At 39.5% G+C, this 20,695-nt stretch overlaps 1 protein-coding gene across 22 annotated transcripts in view; it reads left to right on the top strand.

Annotated features, from left to right (window-relative positions):
* LOC108711853 (receptor-type tyrosine-protein phosphatase S) overlaps positions 1-20,695 on the top strand; it is a 554,677-nt gene that overhangs the window by 123,870 nt on the left and 410,112 nt on the right. For 16 of the 22 annotated variants that reach the window (XM_041560819.1, XM_041560807.1, XM_041560795.1 and 13 more), the window contains exon 2: positions 495-1,108. The exons of 4 other annotated variants lie outside the window; for them this stretch is intronic. In XM_041560819.1, coding sequence (XP_041416753.1) covers positions 1,017-1,108 — 92 coding nt within the window. In that variant the 5' untranslated portion in view covers positions 495-1,016. Of the gene's footprint in view, positions 1-494; positions 1,109-20,695 lie in introns of those variants that run through there. 2 more of the 22 variants (XM_041560766.1, XM_041560772.1) reach the window with 2 other exon arrangements.

Genomic DNA, 20,695 nt, shown 5'->3' with positions numbered 1-20,695 from the left:
CTACATTGAGGCTCTGTTTGGCAATACAACTGGTTTTTATACAACCAAAACTTGCTCCCAAGCCTGGAATTCAAAAATAATGACCTATTTTGAGGCCACTGGGAGCAACATCCAAGGGGTTGGAGAGCAACATGTTGCTCACGAGCTACTGGTTGGGGACCACTGCCCTAAGGGGTTAAATGGGACTTTACCCATGTCTCCGTTCTATTAAAATATACGGGCCATTTGGGGGTTTTCTGGGCTCGCTAATGGATCTGATACTGGTAATGATATTGCCCCCTTCAAAATTGTCACAAATGTTTCAGTTCCTTGTGCTTTTTTTCCCTTACTGTTTCTGTTTGAGTTTATGAGATTGCATAAGCATATTGATACAATGTAAATGGCTATTTTACTGTTTAGAAACTTTTGCATTTCCCAAACCAATGAGAAGACAATGGACACTGTAACAACGGTGGGCTGATAACACAAGACTGGTTTTGTTTTTATTTTTACAGTAACGGATCGCAGCGATGATACAATCACTGATATAGTCAGTGTTGGGTTCCAACTGCCCATGAGGGGTGGTTGAGCAGCAACTTCTGCAGGCCTGTGACAGGGAAGACGGATCCAGATGCCAGACACCCCACATAGAGAACAGATGAAGGACTTTGGATAAAGCGCTGACAACCCCTCCCCCCTCTCCACTCCGTGGTCTGTGCTAGGGTCTAAGCCGGGGGTATGGGTAAAGCATCCTACTGTGCTGCTATTCTAATATGGCTAACGGTGACACTAAGGTTGCGCAAATTGGTGTGGACAGTGAGTGTTTCAATACGCTCTGTGTCTGACACCGCAGCGCTTAGTACTTGGTATAAGCAGCGATAGCAGTCACAGTACACAGCGGATTGGTGCGCAAGAATGTGCGATAACAGTACCCCCTCCGCTACGACCAGTGGGCGGGACGCAACGGAGAGGGACGTGGAAGCCGGTACACACCGGAGGTGAGCGTGCGCTATTCCAGTCCTGAACAGGGAGGTCGGATGTGGGTTTCACGGCTTCGTTTGTTTACGCCTCCTGCCACAACAGGCTACAGTGTATGTTTTCTGCCAGACAGCTGCTCTCGCCCCTCGGGGTAAGTTGCGGTCCGTTCCTTTCCTTTTAAAATCCAGCACATTAGGGGATGTATTGGCACCTCACGATTTGAATATTTAACCTGCACTGATCAAGGATGAATAATATGGGCACATTTATCACGCTCCTGCATAGACTATGGCCATATGATACACATGTCCTTTAGATCTAGTGGCCTTCTGATGTAAGGCTTTTATACACTCCTCATAGTGACGCACATTTGACCCCATGACGTCATAGGTCGTGCCTTTGGCGCCATTTTGTGTTTAAATACTGATGGTTATTTGCACTGTACACACCACCTGAAGAAGGCTCGAGTACAGGAGCCGAAACGTTGCAATAAATTTTTTATTTTTTTGCACTTCATAAGTCCTGTGTGTGCGGTTTTTTTGTTTGCTCTATGTATGATTGACTATAACCTGCACCCGGGCAATTGCCTAATGGATTGAGAGTGCTCCAGCTGCTAGAATGAGTATATATATATATATATATAGACAAATACAAGATTCCTCTGCACTCTGCAGAGGAATCTTGTATTTGTCTATATGTATTTTGTGGTCACACCCTCATTGCACCCCCGCCTAATGATTTTAAAAACTAGTGGTGAGCACAACTTTCCCTTGTTTGTTTATATATATATATTTATATATATATATATATATATATATAGTCCCACTTTATTTGTAAAGTGCAGTTAAGGAGCCGCAGCGCTGTACAGTGCATAAAAGTACAATATATATATATATATATATATATATATATATATATATATATAAAACTATACATGGGGAGACAATTCACATATATATATACAGAATCATAGGACAAAGAGCTTAAGTGCTATGTGGTAAGAGACATAGTGGGAAGGGGGTCCCTGCCCCGTAGAGCTTACAGTCTTAAGTGGATGGGAGGCTAACATACAGGTACAAATTGGAGATGAAAAAGTGCACAAGGTAGGGCATAGTCAGTAGGGACAGGACTAGGCTAATGTTCTAGTGGTCCAAAAGGTAGGCTCTTAGTTTTTTTCTTGAAGAGATTAAGAGAGGATTCCTTATGGAGAAATTCAGGGATGGAATTCCAGATGTAAGGAGCAGCAAGATAGAAGAGTTTGTGATGAGAGGTTGCAGTGCATGTGGATGGTGTGAAGAGAAGAGCAGAGAAGACGACCAGTAACGTATAGTGAGACAAGAGAAGAAATGTAGTGAGGAGCAGAGGAGTGAAGGGCTTTGAATGTTAGGAGAAGGGTTTTATACGCTATCCTTTGCTTAACAGGCAGCCACGCTAAGGATTTTAGTTGGAATTGAGCATGTTCCCTTTTAGGAGAGAGCAGAAGGATTCTGGTAGCAGAGTTTAAGATTGATTGGAGGGGAGAAAGATGGGAGTCAGGAAGACCAGTTAGGAGGTGATTGCAATAGTCGGGATAAAACGGGATAAGATAAGGGCATGGATTTTTTTTAAAGAGACAGTACATCGATTTTCTAATGGACGAATATTCAAAGTATTTTCAATTCGAATCTAAGTCGAATTTGGCCTATTCGATGGTCGAAGTACCCCAAAAAAACTTTGAAATTCGAAGTTTTTTAATTGAAAATTCACTTCAACCCTTAGTAAATGTGCCCCTTGTAGTAGATTTTTGACACTAAGTATGTAACTTGTATACATTTCACTAATCCTATGACTGGTTCAATTGACTCATACACAGCACACCAGTGACACCGAGTGGTGAGAGAGAATAACTGTTTCTTTGATGTAAAAAGCAATGATACTGTTGGTGATGGAAATTTTTAGGAATGTATGACATCATTCTTGGCGCCACATTTGAAATGGGGGTAGATAGGTATATAAAGCACTGATTGTTTGTACACTGTTATCCTTGAAAAAGGCCCTAATGGGGGCCGAAAAACTTCGGATTTATGTACACAATAAAAGAAGTTTGATGAAGATGACGTCATACATTCCTAAAATTCCATCACCTACAAGATAAATGCTTTTTACATCACAAAAACATGTGAATCTGTGAAAATGCATACAAGTTACATATTTAGTGTCAAAAAAGAGACAAAAAACAGTTACATAATGTTAAATGTTATTAAACAATTTTGCTAAAAATAACAGATCGCAACCTTGTATGTTTTTATTATCTTATCTATGGTTTTGGCCTTAGATAAGTGGAAGTGTATCACTTACAGGAAACAATTGAGTACAAGCTGTCCATTCAGACCTTTTGGAGCCACGCAGTCTAACTCATGTATCCAGAATGCCTCCCTTTTTAACAGAGCCTTATCATAGTCCCCACCCCTTGATCTCATGGGGACATGGTCAATGGGCATACACCTGAATGATGCCGGGCTGTGCTTGGCTTCTGCCCAGTGTTTCGCCGCTAACTGCTGGGAAATATCCTGCTTCCTTTCTTTCTCTTTTTCCTTGGTTTTTGCAGCCTTATCAGGGTAAAGTGCTGCCCTGATGCTTGCCCTATGCATTCCTATCCGCTCCTTCAATTGTCTAATGGTCTTACCACAGTATATTAGACTGCATGGGCATTTTAAAATGTAAACCACCATGGTTGTATTGCATGACATCCTGTTTAATGGTATATTTTTTTCCGGTTTGTGGACTGTGAAAGCTATCACCCAAGATAAGACTGTTACACATTACACATCCACTGCATCTATATACACCAGGTCGTGGGGTCAAAAAATGATGCTTATGTTGCTTAGCATATTTGTCAAAAGGATCTGAGGGGCTCAAGTTCTCTTTTAGATTCCTCCCCCCTCCTGTAGCTAAACTTAGGCTTACTGGGCAGTTTTTTGGACAAATTTTCATCACTGGAAACAATCGGCCAGTGTTTCCGTATACATTGATTTATGTGGTCTGATTGGACCCCATATTGGCTGACAGTATATGCCAGTACCCACAGTTTTCTTTAATATCAAGTTGCGATCTCCTCCTCTTTTGGGTGGAGGAATATATTGTATTACCCTAAATTTTAGATCATCAGATGTATGTCCCATATCAATACAATGTCTTGATACAGGTAAAGATCTATTTTTCACATTAATAGTTGATCTATGCTGGGAAAACCTATCTCTGACCTTCTGAGTGGTTTCGCCAACATAGATCAATCCGCATAGACAAACCAGCATATAAACCACAAAATTCAGTGTTAAATCCACGTATTTGGTATGTTCTTCTATTCTCTGTGTCACTAAACTCAGGACCAACTAGTACATATTTACATTGAGCACAGCCTTTACATCTGAACATGCCTTGTCTTTTAGATCACAGAAACGTTTCTTTTTTACGAGGTAGACGTACATCTGCATTCACAACCTTGTTACCTATAGTGGTACCCCTACGAAATGACATCATCGGTACTTGTTGAAACTCAGTGATGGAAGGATAAGCCTCCCTTAGAATATTTATACAATATGGATTTACAGTCATTACTATACGCATTATATTGTGAGACAAAGGCTACTCTTTGGTGATTTCTCTGTGTATATCTCTTATGCCCCAATTTCCTATCAAGTACCTTTTGTATATCTTTTTGTATAGTCTCATTTGGATACCCACGATCAGATAGTTTTTTACTCATAGTTTTTAAATCCTCATCTCGGACACATGGATCACTTGTGATTCTATACACTCTTAAAAGTTGACTAATAGGTATAGACTTTTTTACACCCAAAGGGTGAAGTAATTGGTTACGGTCTGTAGGCTTCATATATATGCGAGTATTAAAGCCCAATTGTGAGACCAATACATCTAGGAATGCTACTTCTTGTAAACTTTCAGTCATTGTCAATTTAATGTCTGTATGGGCGTCATTAACTGCATCACGGAAGGTGGACAAGGACTCCAGGTCACCCCGCCATAGGAGGAACACGTCATCGATGTACCTCCACCAAGCCACACAGTGGTTGGCGAAGAGTATATTCTCATACACGTGAACCTCCTCAAACCAACTCATGAATGAGTTGGCATATGCCGGGGCGACCCTGGAGCCCATGGCCGTCCCCTGCGTCTGCAGGTAATGTTTGTCCTGAAACTTGAAATAATTCCTATGCAATATGAAGCTAAGCATTTCCATAAAAAAGTCAATCTCCCCATCACAATATAATGCACAATTAGATGATATAATTTTAGCTGCCTGCAGACCCTCAGTATGGGGGATAGATGTATAAAGGCTAGCCACATCCATTGTGGCCAACCAAAGTACACCCTCCACATTTTGTACATAAGAAATTTTCTCTAGAAAATCACTTGAATCTCGAATATAGGATCTAGTTTGTTGTATCAATGGACTAAGTACTTTATCTAACACCTCTGCTGCTCTGCTCGTTAAGGACCCTATACCCGCCACAATAGGGGTCTACCTGGCGGGTTAATAGGGTCCTTATGAATTTTTGGTAATACATAAATCAGAGGCACCACGGGAAAATCTACAGTCATATATCTCTTAGAAGATACAGTAATCATCTGATTTTGCACAGCATGATACAAGATTATCGAATTCATGTTTAAACACATCTGTGGGATTACCTTTTAGCATCACATATACCGTATCATCTGACAATTGTCTTAAGTATCTCATTTACATATTTGTCCGTGTCCAAGACAACAATAGCTCCTCCCTTGTCCCAAGGCTTTATCGTTATGTTGGACAACGACTGTAATTCATTCAAAGTATCAACCTCCTGTTTAGTCATGTTATATCTCACAGCTTTTTTCTTAGATAGCATGCACGATTCTATTTCAGATTTTACTTTTTGAATGTAAGTTTCAACTACCGGGTAAGTGGTAGGGGGTACAAATTTACTTTTTAATTTAAGACCCAATTTATCAGTATCAAATCCTAATCATGCTTCCGAGGTCACATATTCTTGTTGATCAGAAAAATGTACTTTTAATCTCAATGTCCGAAAAAATCGTTAAAAGTCAACTTGTAGTTGGAAAGGATCTATCTGGGACGTTGGACAAAAGTTCAAGCCATATGATAAGACTCTCATGTGTATAGGCGTTAGTTGTACCGATGATAAATTTTACACTACTTGTTGCAAACCCCCCTCCGAGGTTGTTGTTGTTTCCGTTCTTTGTGGGGTCTGGTATCTCTCCTGTTTTCGTTTCCCCCCTCGTCTTGTTTGTCTCCACCTGTGGATAAAAAAGAAGAAGAAGAGCTTTCTTTGGTTCCAGAGCGATCAGCATACTGTTGTGATGACTCTCGTGGATAAAAGGGGACCGATCTGCTTCTATCCCTTCCCCGGGTAGTCTATGTGCAGTTATACACCGCACCACGTTCATAGTCCAGTGTATCACGGTCAAATTTCTGTTTCTTGCATGTCACCACATCATTCTTAAAGTGATCTAGCATATCCGTAATTTTATGGTTAAATTGTGCTAGTTCATCCGGTGGCATTACGCTATCAATGGTATTTTGTAATGTAAGTTCAGTTTCAATGTTCTTCAATTCTCTCTCTATGAATTCAATATTTAATGACATCAAATCGCGTGAGCACTTATTTATTATTCCAGCAAATTTGGTTTTGAACTCATCATTTTGCGCAAAGAGAGTAGGCTGTAAGTTTACCCTTAAACCTCTGGGTATTCGTTGCACATGCAAATATTCAGTAAGTGTTAGCCCATGCAGTTGTAATTCAATTTGTTTCTTGCTAATAGCTTCATATTTACGCCGACATGCTGTAATTGACGGCGTGGCAAGAAAATCTCTGGACCCTCCAAATATGCCAGAAATTCTGGCCAAGTCATTTTCAGTATAGGAGAAGGTTCCATATATCCCATCGTTGGATTCCATTTTAAACGTGCAAACACAACTCTTATTATATAATTGTCCATTGTTACATAGTTACATAGTTACATAGTTAAATTGGGTTGAAAAAAGACAAAGTCCATCAAGTTCAACCCCTCCAAATGAAAACCCAGCATCCATACACACACCCCTCCCTACTTTTAATTAAAATTCTATATACCCATACCTATATTAACTATAGAGTTTAGTATCACAATAGCCTTTAATATTATGTCTGTCCAAAAAATCATCCAAGCCATTCTTAAAGGCATTAACTGAATCAGCCATCACAACATCACCCGGCAGTGCATTCCACAACCTCACTGTCCTGACTGTGAAGAACCCTCTACGTTGCTTCAAATGATGTTATGTGCACTGTTTCAGTTACAAATGATTAATTCCAGATGGTGTGTAGGCCCAACAAGCGGAGAGTCAGTCCACTAAACTGCATATAAGTATTCCAACAGGGTAACACTCATTTTTGATTAAAACGCAATAAAAACATGTTGATTGTTCATGTGCATTACACAGCAAACTTATCTGTACAGAGTGGATGTATTGTAGCGAAGTTTCGGGAACATCCCGTCCCCTTTCTCAAGCACGGCTCTGCCACAGTGTGCAGCAAACAGAAACGTCCATTCTTTAGATCATGTTAGCGAATATTCTCACAAAAATAAGTGCAAGTCAAAATCTCGGTTAGGGTAATACAATATATTCCTCCACCCAAAAGAGGAGGAGATCGCAACTTGATATTAAAGAAAACTGAGGTTCAGTGGATTGATAGGCTAAGAACACTGGCCCCCAAAGGGTTAAACCGAGATTTTGACTTGCACTTATTTTTGTGAGAATATTCGCCCATGCGATTGATAATTATAGGCATTTATGCTTTAATATGCTTTAATAGATCTGCCGTTGTAGCTACCATATATGATATCATTACATTATATTAATCTGATATTGCTATGTGAACTCCCTTATGGTAACCAGGGTGGTCGTAGGTGTATCCGCTTCCATGTATGCACTATATCATGTGATACGCGTATCCATGGTAACCGGCTACGTCACTTCCGTCTTTATACGCTAACATGATCTAAAGAATGGACGTTTCTGTTTGCTGCACACTGTGGCAGAGCCGTTCTTGAGAAAGGGGACGGGATGTTCCCGAAAGGTCGCTACATACATCGACTCTGTACAGATAAGTTTGCTGTGTTATGCACATGAACAATCAACATGTTTTTATTGCGTTTGGAATAAATGCTACGTTTTAATCAAAAATGAGTGCGACCCTATTGGAATACTTATATGCAGTTTAGCGGAATGATTCTCCGCTTGTTGGGCCTACACACCATCTGGAATTAATCATTTGTAACTGAAACAGTGCACAACACGTGTTGGACAATTTTATATATATATATATATATATATATATATATATATATATATATATATATATATATATATATATATATATATATATATATATATATATATATATATATATAAGTTTAAAATAGTCTATAAGGAACAGAAGGAGAAAAAAAAGGACGGGAACGAACGAAGGAAGAAAGATTTTTTTAAACAGGAAAACAAAAAAGTGGAGGAAAGGAGAAGGAAGAGGGGAAAAAAGGAGGAAACAAAGAGAAATTGAAAAAACGGTAAAAGCTGAAAAATAAAATAAAACGTCAAAAATAAAAAATGAAAAAATAAACATGAACGTATAAATAGAGAAATACAAAATTAAAAAATAAAAAATAAATAATGAAAAATAATAAAAGATAACACAATGTATAGAACTAGCAAGCAAAGAACAGAAAAAAAGGGGAACGTAATGATTATTCCATTGAGTAAGACCTTCGATTATGTGCTGCAGAGTGAAGCAGAGATGGAGTTGTGCAGACAACATGCAGTATTATCGAAATGAAGGCAACAAACAAGTCCAATTGTTTCTTTATGGGATATTTCCCCTATCAGTAGCCAGGTCCTTGATACATTTACTGAACAAAGTCTCATAATAGTAACTATACTCTCTAATCCTATACAATCACGAATATCACAGTTTAGGTAGTTAAGATAGATGTCCAGCTAAAGGTAAGAAACAAAATAAAGTCACAATATAAAGTCTCATTATTGAGTTCATTCTGCTTTATCCTCTGGGGGAGGTACATCATTGCTGGATTAGATGAAAGGAGACATCGGGAGAGTTTTTTGAGTCCTTTGGGAGCCAACACATCCAGTTTGTATATCCACATAGACTCTTTCTGTGTCAGCAGAAGATCCCTATTACCCCCTCTTCTAGGGATTGGCACATGATCAATAAGCATGTGTCTAAATTGTGGAAGAGAATGTCCCGACATCAGCCAGTGTTTAGCCACTGGCTGGTCAGCTTTACCTGTTGAGAGAGCAGCTCGAATCGCGCTCCTGTGGTTATTCATTCTCGCTATATGTTGTAGAGGCCTTACCTACGTAGTGTAGACCACAGGGGCACCAGGCTAAGTAGACCACATGATCTGACAAATAAGACAATCTGTGTCTGATGTTAAACTTCTGTCCAGTTCTCGGGTGGGTGAAAAAGGTCCCTTGTGACATGCCACTGCAGGTAAGACAATCCTGCACATTTGTAGCAGCCATTTTTCAGTGGTCTTTCTAGCCACGTTCCCGTTCCACAAAGTTTTTGAATGGTGTACTGATGGTACTCCAATCCATTGTGAATATTAGGTCTGGTGTGGTGTCTTTTTCTTTTTGTAGTAAAAGGTCCTCATGGGTCTTTAGCTTCGCTTTCTGTAGCTGTTCTTGGATTAGTTTAATAGAATAACTCCGGGATTCAAATTGTTCCGCCAGATTATTCAGTTGTAAGTCTGCAGTTTCCTTGTCTGTATTGTTCCTAATGACTCTTAGAAACTGTGAATAAAGAACCCCTTGGGACATATGCGGAGGGTGAAAGGAACTAGCATGTATGAGGCTGTTTCTATCTGTGTTTTTTTTATATAGGGTGGTGCCCACTCCTTCCCCTTGTTTGTAGATGGTTACATCCAAATAATTGACCTGCGTTCTGTCATACGTCATTGTCAACTTTATGGGAGAGTCAAGGGAGTTTAAGATCTCAATGAAGGATAGGAGTGAGGACTCTGTACCCCCCCCCCAGAACAACAGTAGGTCATCAATATAGCGTTTATAAAACAATATGTGGCTGCCTCCTAAAGGGCAGCAGCTGGTGCTTTTCATATTGATCCATGAAGATGTTGGCAAAGGAGGGGGCTACATTTGATCACATTGCTGTCCCCGCAATCTGTAAGTAGAACATGTCCTGGAACATAAAATAGTTGTATGATAGGATAAGGTCCAACAGAGCTATCAAGAATTTGACAGGGGGGGGACCCTTGTGTTTTGACTGAAGTGCTTTTCTACATGCTGAAACTCCCAAGTCATGGGGAATAACCGTGTAGAGACTTGACACGTCCATAGTAACCAGAAGAGTGTCTGGTGGAATCCTGACCTCCCTAAGCATAGACAATAAATGGGTGGTATCTCGTACATAGGAAGCCATATCCTGCACTATGGGTTGCAGGTAATAATCCACATATTAAGCCACTGGTTGGAATAGAGATCCTATGGCGGAGATAATTGGTCGACCAGGGGGAGCAGTCAATGACATGTGTATCTTTGGTATAGTGTAGATGAATGGTATTTTTGGAAATTTTGTGGTTAAGTACTGTTTCGTTGATTCATCTATCCAACCCCCTGTGGCACCAGCTGCTATCAGGCTGTCCAATTCACATTTAAATTTTGCAGTCGGATCTGACTTTAGTTTAGTATAAGTGTTGGTGTCAGACAATTGGGATAATAGTTCCTGTATGCAATAGGTTTTGTCCAAAAGCACAATGGCGCCCCCTTTGTCTGCCTGTCTAATCATGATGTCATTGTCTGCCTTAAGTGGTTTTTATAGCCTATTTCTCCAATTTTGACAGATTGGGGTGTACATTGGTCGGATCCTTATGTAGTTTCATCGAGTCTTTGGCCAAGAGCCGTGTGAATGTTGAAATTGCTTGGGCAGTGTTGGGAGGGTCAAAGTTGCTCTTTTTATAGAATGGTAGTTTACAGACTGATGTGGTGTGATTTACTTAGACTTTGCTAAAGCATTTGATACAGTGCCACACAAAAGATTACTGGTTAAATTGAGGAATGTTGGCCTGGAACATAGTATTTGTACCTGGATAGAGAACTGGCTAAAAGATAGACTACAAAGAGTGGTGGTAAATGGAACATTTTCTAATTGGACCAGTGTTGTTAGTGGAGTACCACAGGGCTCTGTACTAGGTCCCTTGCTTTTCAACTTGTTTATTAATGACCTGGAAGTGGGCATTGAAAGTACTGTTTCTATTTTTGCAGATGATACTAAATTGTGCAGAATTATAGGTTCCATGCAGGATGCTGCCACTTTGCAGAGTGATTTGTCTAAATTGGAAAACTGGGCAGCAAACTGGAAAATGAGGTTCAATGTTGATAAATGCAAGGTTATGCACTTTGGCAAAAATAATATAAATGCAAGTTATACACAAATGGCAGTGTGTTGGGAGTTTCCTTAAATGAGAAGGATCTAGGGGTCTTTGTAGATATCAAGTTGTCTAATTCTGGGCAGTGTCATTCTGTGGCTCCTAAAGCAAATAAAGTTCTGTCTTGCATAAAAAAGGGCATTAACTCAAGGGACGAAAACATAATTATGCCTCTTTATCGGTCCCTGGTAAGGCCTCATCTGGAGTATGCAGTGCAGTTTTGGACTCCAGTCCTTAAGAGGGATATAAATGAGCTGGAGAGAGTGCAGAGACGTGCAACTAAATTGGTTAGAGGGATGGAAGACTTAAATTATGAGGGTAGACTGTCATGGTTGGGGTTGTTTTCTCTGGAGAAAAGGCGCTTGCGAGGGGACATGATTACACTTTACAAGTACATTAGAGGACATTATAGACAAATAGCAAGGGACCTTTTTACCCATAAAGTGGATCACCGTACCAGAGGCCACCCCTTTAGACTAGAAGAAAAGAACTTTCATTTGAAGCAACGTAGGGGGTTCTTCACAGTAAGGACAGTGAGGTTGTGGAATGCACTGCCGGGTGATGTTGTGATTGCTGATTCAGTTAATGCCTTTAAGAATGGTTTGGATGATTTTTTGGACAGACATAATATCAAAGGCTATTGTGATACTAAGCTCTATAGTTAGTATAGGTATGGGTATATATAGAATTTAATTAAAAGTAGGGAGGGGTGTGTGTATGGATGCTGGGTTTTCATTTGGAGGGGTTGAACTGCAGCAAACTGTCCAGTTCACATTTAAAAGTTGCGGTGGGATCCCCATGTAAAGTAAGGTAAGTCAAAATGTCGGCCAGCTGGCTATAAGTAAAGCCCTAGAAGAAAAAACCTCTAAACAACCTGTGGCAAGACATTTTCTACAAATGGGCCACACCCTACCCACTTTCCGTTGTATGACGATCGATCACCAACCCCCTCTGGCGAGAGGGGCAACAGAGATTTGGCCCTCCTTAGACGGGAGTCGAGATGGATATATCGCCTAGACACAGTAGCTCCCTGTGGATTGAACAAAACCCTCCCCCTTGGCTGCCTTATATGAATCCTTGGATTGAACTTTTATATGGGGATAGCTCTGGACAATGGCGATATTGATATATTAATAAGACTTTCTCTGACAAGCTTACTAGCTACATTTGTAGCTATCTTTATCTGCTTCAGCTTTATGATTTCTATCGCAACATTTCTTTGTGCTTCCTCCATCCCTTAACCCCCATCTTTCCTATTGTTCATGTGCTGTCCTGTTATTTGTGTTTTTAACCCTAAGCACTACTGGGGCACCGGACTGACCAGTAGCCACTAGACTCCTATGTGTTCCCATACGCGATGGGTCCTAGCAACACAGTAGCATGTGGGTTGTGGTCAAAGTACCTGATAGCCGCCCATTCCTCGCCGGAGTGGCGCAGCACCGGGCATACCATCCCCCACCGCAAGTGGGAGTACTGATGTGTACCAACAGTAATCCTTTACCCCGATAACAGGCCTGGAGTCTATTTACCCTCTAGTTCTTTAAACTTTTGTGCAGCGACACTGAGAACCACTTTGACAGTGATCGTGTCCTGAATACCACACACTCCATGGCTGGGCTGGATAAGTGACACGCAGAACCGCTTGGACAGCGGTTGTGTCTTAATTACTATACGCTCACTGATAATGCAGACGTACAGAGACCCGGTAGACGCACAGTATACACCCACCGCTGCTCAGTGATAGGTCGCCAGGCCCGCCTTTGACACGCACTGACAGAGCAGGAGTCGGGGAGTAGCCTTTATACTGACACTGTGCACTCACAGTACTGTGCTCTTGTTTTCTTTTTGATTTCTTTTTCTCTTAATCTTTTTTGTGTGTTTTACCCTGCTGTTATACCTTTCCCTATGTGCCTTTTAGATTATATCACTGGCTAATAGATTTGAGCACTTTCACTGACACCTGTATGGTTGCCTAGCAACAGATTTTGGTGCCATTTCAAGGCTTTATTACCTCTGGAGGGTTGTGGGTGCTGGATGTTTGTTTGTTTTTGCTGCTGAAGAAGATCCCTGTGGGGGATCGAAACGTTGAGGCTTAATAAAACATTTTTTTGTTTTTTCACTAAAACCCTGTGAGTGCCGCAATCCTTTTTCATTGCTTATTTCCCATGCTGGCACACAGGTATTAATTTTGTCTACGGATGCACCATTCCTTTGGTTATATTATATATATATTTTATGGCTATGCATGCCTTACCAAATATATTTTTTTCACTATTGTAAATAACCCTGTGTTGCTGGTTCTTTCTGAAGCTATACCTAATCTTAACCGTGCAACTGGGTGATGTTCAGAAGCGGAGTGCCACCCATTCTAATATATAGATATATCTATATATATATATATATATATATAGATAGAGGTAGAGGTAGAGGTAGAGGTAGATGTAGATAGATGTAGATAGATGTAGATATAGATATAGATATATCTATATAGATATATCTATCTATATCTATCTCTATATCTATCTCTATATCTATCTCTATATCTATCTCTATATATATCTCTATATATATATATATATATATATATATATATATATATTAAAAAAAAAATATATATATATATATTAAAAAAAAATATATATATATATATATAAAAAAAATATATATATATATATATATTTAAAAAAAAAAAAAATATATATATTTTTTTAAATATATATTATATATATATATACTCGAGTATAAGCCGACTCGAGTATAAGCCGAGGTACCTAATTTTACCTACGAAAACTGGGAAACTTATTGACTCGTGTATAAGCCTAGGGTGAGAAATGCAGCAGCTACTGGTAAGTTTCAATAATCAAAAATGGAGGCATGAGTGGGTTAAATCACTTGATTAATAAACAATTTTAAATTATAAAGTGCAGTGCAAATGAATTACCGTAATTAATCCCCATAAATTGATTAGGAATTAATTTGAAAATACCAATTTAAAATTTAAAAACACCTAGATAAATAGTACTCATTGGTTTAATAAATTGATTATTAATAATTAGATTATGACAAAGGACAATTTAAACAATTGATTAAAATTGAGTCATAATATACTGGTGATATAAAGTGCAGTGCTAATAAATATAAGTTAATAATAGAATAAAGTAGATTCTAAAAATATTTAATAGTGACCATCAATTGAAAAGAATAAACACACCCAACTGCTTGATTAATGAAGAATAGGAGGAATAAGAAAATTGTAGATGGTGGAGTCTACAAAACCATGGCCTCTTGAGAAAGTAGTAAATGTTAAGGGCAGTGACACACCAGAGATTAATCGCTAGCAATAATTTGCTGCTTCTCTGGGCAACTAATCTCCTGCACTCTCCAATAAAAAGCTTTCCCATAGGCAATAATGTGAACCGCTGGTGGTAAAACATGTCGCTCCAGTTTCCCAAAATTGCTTGAAGAATCTCTTGTAGCGATTTTGGGAGACTGGAGCGACACGTGTTTTACCACCGGTGATTCACATTATTACCTATGGGAAAGCTTTTTACTGGCGATTAGTTGCCCAGAGAAGCAGCGATTTATCGCCAGAGATTAATCTCCTGGTGTGTCACTGCCCTAAATGAGGGAAATGTGCTAAGCACACACAAATGTGTATGAGTAGTTTGCAATGGTATTGTTTCCTGGTCCCTTCAGGCTGCCTCTCCAGACTGCTTCTAACTCTTTCCCCCGCAACCCCCTTCTCCTGAACAGTGGCGCTTCTATATTCTACTCACATTCTTGTGCCTCTTCTCCAACTTTAGCCAGCCTTTCTTCAGAAACAGCTTCTTACAGACTTTTTCTAGCCCCCTCCTTCTTCAATTCAGCAGCCGCTTCCCTTTCCTCGTTGTGTTCTTTTGCCCCGGTCCCTTCTGCTCCTGCAGTCCAGCACCTCTCTATCAGCCTGTCACGTTACACGCACGCTGCATCCCTATAGAGTTCTAACAAGTAAGTTTGTGCACGCTGCATAGAAAAGGTGTTTGTTAATAAAATCGATCGGTTCGCAGGGGACTTACGGTAAATTGGGGGTTATACTGTCTTGCTTTGTTTGTGTTGTGTGAAGCAAGTATATACGATAGATATATATATATATATATATATATAGACCATCACACTACCACCACCATATTTTACTGTTGGTATGATGTTCTTTTTCTGAAATGCTGTGTTACTTTTACGCCAGATGTAACGGGACGCGCACCTTCCAAAAAGTTCAACTTTTGTCTCGTCGGTCCACAAGGTATTTTCCCAAAAGTCTTGGCAATCATTGAGATGTTTTTTAGCAAAATTGAGACGAGCCTTAATGTTCTTTATGCTTAAAAGTGGTTTGCGCCTTGGAAATCTGCCATGCAGGCCGTTTTTGCCCAGTCTCTTTCTTATGGTGGAGTCGTGAACACTGACCTTGATTGAGGCAAGTGTGTACATATATATATTATTATGAATGATGTCTAAGAACCATGTATGTTACACATATGGAATGCATGTATGAAATGTAATTACGTTGATCATGTGATAGTGCTGCAGTTGTTGGTAGTTAAAAGACATGCTCTAAGTTGATTTTGGCACTTTGAGAAAGGAAGGCCTAAACGTTAGTCTCTGTTTTATTAAAGGACAAGGAAAGGCAAAAAAAACGTTAGTCTCTGTTTTATTAAAGGACAAGGAAAGGCAAAAAAATAAAATCCCATTTTTACTTTCTTTAATGAAAAAGAAACCTATCTCCAATTTACTTTAATTAAAAAACCTGACTGTATGCAATGAAATTCTCCCTTCATTTACTGCTGTGGCACCTGTGTATTTTGATTTTTGTATTTGATTTGATATCTACACATGATCTTGACTACAACTAGCGATGGAAACAACTGAGCTGAGTGGCCTTTTAACACATTGTTTGGTTTGCCGCCATTACGATGAAGCAATACAAAGTCTATCCGCGGAGTTGGTTGCCCTGATATCTCCTGCTTATAGTCACACAATATGACATTGATAATACTACAGACGAAGTGCACCGCTGTCTATGACTAACCCGGTGGATTACACCAATTAATTGGCTGGTCTTAGAGACAGGTAACACAGAGCGATGTACCACTGGCCTGGCGGCAAGGGAATCACTTAGCGACCCCTCGATCGCGGGCCGAATGAAATGCGATCATGGAGGTGGCAATATCCCGTGTGGATCACCGTTGAGTAGTCCGTTGCCTGTGGGTGTGTGCCCGGTTCTACATGTGGGTTCTGGCTTACGTAGAGTAAACATAAAGGTTGGTGAGGCTATTCCTCGAGACTACCGGAGGAGTTCCCGGATGGCGGTTGTGAGTGTTTCACTGCAGATTAGGCAGAATATGGGTCCCATGGTCAGCTGGATGCAATTCATTATACACACAAGATTTACTTGAGAGCGCAATAAGGGATTTGTGATGGACTTAACCCTTTTCCTGCCAAGCACGTACGCTGTACATTCTGGCAGGCAAGGGCTGATTTAGCCGCCTCTGCAGAGACTTAGCAGTGCTGACATCCCCCTGGGCAACAAGGCTGGGGGGCTGTCATGTCGGTCCTGCAACAGGATTGTTGCAGGGCCGACCTAAAATCGCAAGAAGAAGCAACTTACCAGCTCCTCCGTCTTCCTTCTTCTTTCTGCTTCTCTGGCGACGCCCACGCACTTCCTGGCTGCAGTGACTCATCAGCACACATGCTGCTGAAAGTCTCTAGAGTATAGAAGATCCCTCCTGCTCCAGCAACGGTAAGTGGCCTTTATTTTACAAATTACACACTACACACTACACTACATTGTATAGATCTATACACAGTTACACAATCATTTTGGTAAAGTTTTTTTTTTTTAATTTTTTTTGTAAAGTTCTGTACACTTATTTGCACTTATTTCACACTTATATACACACTGTCACACCACTTTTAGAAGTGTATACACATGTATACACAAAAAACTCACAAAGAGGGCTTTTTTTTTTTACATTTTCATTTTACTAATTTGTGTCTTTTTACCCCTAAAAAACATTTGTTTTGGCAGCATGACTATTGGGTAATCGATTTTGGCCACTAATTATGCTGTTGGATCAGTCATTTTGTTATTTCATTGACTTACACAATTTTTGTGGTTTTATTGCAATTTTATCCCTGCATTATTTTTCCTTATGTATCTTTAGTATAGTTTTGCTGTTTGGTGCTTTGGTATAGAAAGATATATTTTACTTTGTTTGATCCATCAGAATATGTACTTTCCAAAAATATATGGTGTTCTGGGGGGCTTTTTACAGTTTGGGGGTCTTACAACACATAACGCAAAGTCGGGGTACTGTTTTCAGCAGCTTAGTTGGTTAGTGTGAAAATTCATATTCATGTTTTTCATTTGGGGTCCGTACACACCACATACTTTGGTAAATCTATGCATATCGGGCATCAAGTTATTCATTAGTTCTCTGACGTCCATATTTAGGGTGATTTTTCTTTGTACGTAAAACATTGTGTGTGAAAAACTGCAACATTTTTAGGCAATTTTCAGAAATGTTGTAAAAACCTCTTAAGTTTAGAAAAGCCTTGCAGTTTGGTAGTTTGATGTAGAAAGACGTCGTTATCTTTGTTGGATTCGTCAGAATGTGTACTTTCCAAAAACATATGGTTTTGGGGGGGGGTCTTTGCTGTTAGGAGGGTCTTGAGGCACATAATATGAAGTCAATGGTCTATGTTTACAGAAGGCGAATCGGCAGCGGTGAAAACTTATATGCACTATTTTTATTTGGGGTCCGCACATGCCAGCTGCCTTGGTATATCTGTGCATATCGGGCATCAAACTGTTCAGTAGTGCCTTGGCATCAATATTTGTTATTTTACAATTGTATGCAAGAAATTGGGTGAGATAAATGCGGCCAAGTGCAATATTTTTAGGTGATTTTCAAAAATGTAAAAACCGTTGCTTTTATCGCCAAATTTAGGAAAGACTTGGGACTTGGTACTTTGGAGTACAAGGACATGCATACCCAATTTGGGTTTGCGGGAATGTGTACTTTCCAAAAATATATGGTTTTCTGGGGCGAACTTACTTTTTTCTACCTTTGACCCACCCAAAACAATGTAAATGTGTTGATTTTGCAGTACCTGAAATGACAGACCATATGGGGTCTTCCTTTTGGGGCCCCTATATGCCACGTGCTTGGGTACACCTATACATATTGGGCATCAAACTGTTCAGAGGACCCTAGGCTTTCATATTTGGGGTGATTTCTCTTGATACCTAAAAGTATGTGGGTAAAACGATGCTGCAGGGTAGAAATGTTGAGGGGATTTTTGAAAATGTCACCAAATTTAGGAATGGTTTGCGGCTTGGTGCTTTGGAGTAGAAAGACATGCATACCGAATTTGGATTCGGGGGAATGTGTACTTTCCGAAAATATATGGTTTTCTGGGGTGAACGTACTTTTTTCTAACTTTGCCCCCCCCCCAAACTATGTAAATGTGTTGATTTTGCAGTATCTGGAATTACAGAACTGATAGCTCAAATGAGGTGTCTACATTTTAGGACCCCTATATGCCACATGCTTGGGTACACCTATACATATTGGGCATCAAACTGTTCAGTGGACCCCAGGCTTTCATATTCGTGGTGTTCGTGGTGTTTACCTAATGATGTGTGGGAGATATGACGCTGTAGAGTGGAAGCTTTGAGGTCATTTTTAAAAAAATTCACCAATTTCTATAAAACATTATAACTTTAGGAAACAATTGCAACTTGGTAGTTTGGAGTACAAAGATATATTTACCCATTTTTGATTCACCAGAATCTGTTATTTCTAATAATGGGTAGTTTTCTAGGGTAAACCTACTGTTAGTGGAATGTTTGGCCTTAAAATCAGAAGTATGCCGTTTGGGGAGCGGCGCTTTGGAAATTTGGTAGTGTACTGCTTGTAGATTTTGAGCTATACAAGTGAGAAATCTCCATAAAACTCTTTATATTTGGTATTGCGGCATTCAGGTGACATAGAGCTTTCCAAATCGGCTGTGTTCTCGTACATAAAATAAATGATCTTTCTGATATATGCGATTGTTCTTTGTGAAACATGATTTTTTTCGTTTTATTAGACACTTAGAAGCCTATATTTTTTTTACAGAAGTAGAATTACACCAAAATTCTTGCATATTTTGAAAGTTCAGGTTGTCCTGAAAAAAACAATATATTGTTTTCCTGGGTAAACTAAAAGACCGCCCCAGGAAAGGCCCTTAAAATGAAAGAGTGCAAAATATGTAAAAACTGCTTGGCAATAGATGTTCGCATCTAGGACAAAACGGCTGGCAGGGAAAGGATTAAGGGCCAACACTGAGAATATTAGCGATTTGTATGGCATTTGGGGTTAACAGAAATCCAATATTGAATAACACATGGTGAAGGATGTTTCAATGTGATGTTTGTTTTATATTTCTTGTGGTTTTTGATAGTTTTTTTATTTATTATTTTTTGGTCTGTGCACATGAGTATATGTTGTAAATAAGATAAAAGTGATAATATATTGAGTACATATTAGGAGCAATTCTAAGGTGCTTTGACAATGGTACCTATGGGGATGAACACATAGCAACAGTGGTTATTTTTGACACAACACGTAGATACACTTTGGTTTTTGGATTTATGATATCATTTGGGTAGATAATTGGTGAGGGACTTTGAAGTTTAATATGGGTGCTAGTAAACACATTTTTTCGGGGAGGGCGTGACCATCCATAGCAACATTGGATCCAGGATAGCTGTACAGATAATACACCACAGGTCTATTGAAATTTTCCTGGGTCTAGCATAGTAACATACATAGAGGGTAAGTGAAGATTGAGGATATTTGGAAAGGAAAATATTCAAGGGTGTTAAAACACAACAGAGGTTGTTTGATCCATGTCGGCCCCTGCATAGTAACAGGAAGATAGGGTTAATGATAGAGAACCTCTGCATTTAAGTAAAGGGAACGCCTTATTAGATCCATTTCAATACTATAGGTTTCCCCTCAGAAAATGCCCTAAAGTGAGAGAGCACAAAATGTTTCAAAAACGTCTGGCATTTCGCGTAACTAAAATGTTCAATTTGAAAGAAGGAAGTCTGATACAGAAGCCCATGTGTTCACAATAAAAGGAAAGAAATGCAGTGTTTCTTTTGACAGAGGACTCGGCATTACTTGAATGTTTACTGGTATATTTAGGT

Source organism: Xenopus laevis, chromosome 1L (genome assembly GCF_017654675.1).
Source record: "Xenopus laevis strain J_2021 chromosome 1L, Xenopus_laevis_v10.1, whole genome shotgun sequence".
Classification (NCBI taxonomy): domain Eukaryota; kingdom Metazoa; phylum Chordata; class Amphibia; order Anura; family Pipidae; genus Xenopus; species Xenopus laevis.
Note: the sequence above shows the minus strand (reverse complement) of the source record. Positions and strands in the feature narration are given on the sequence as shown.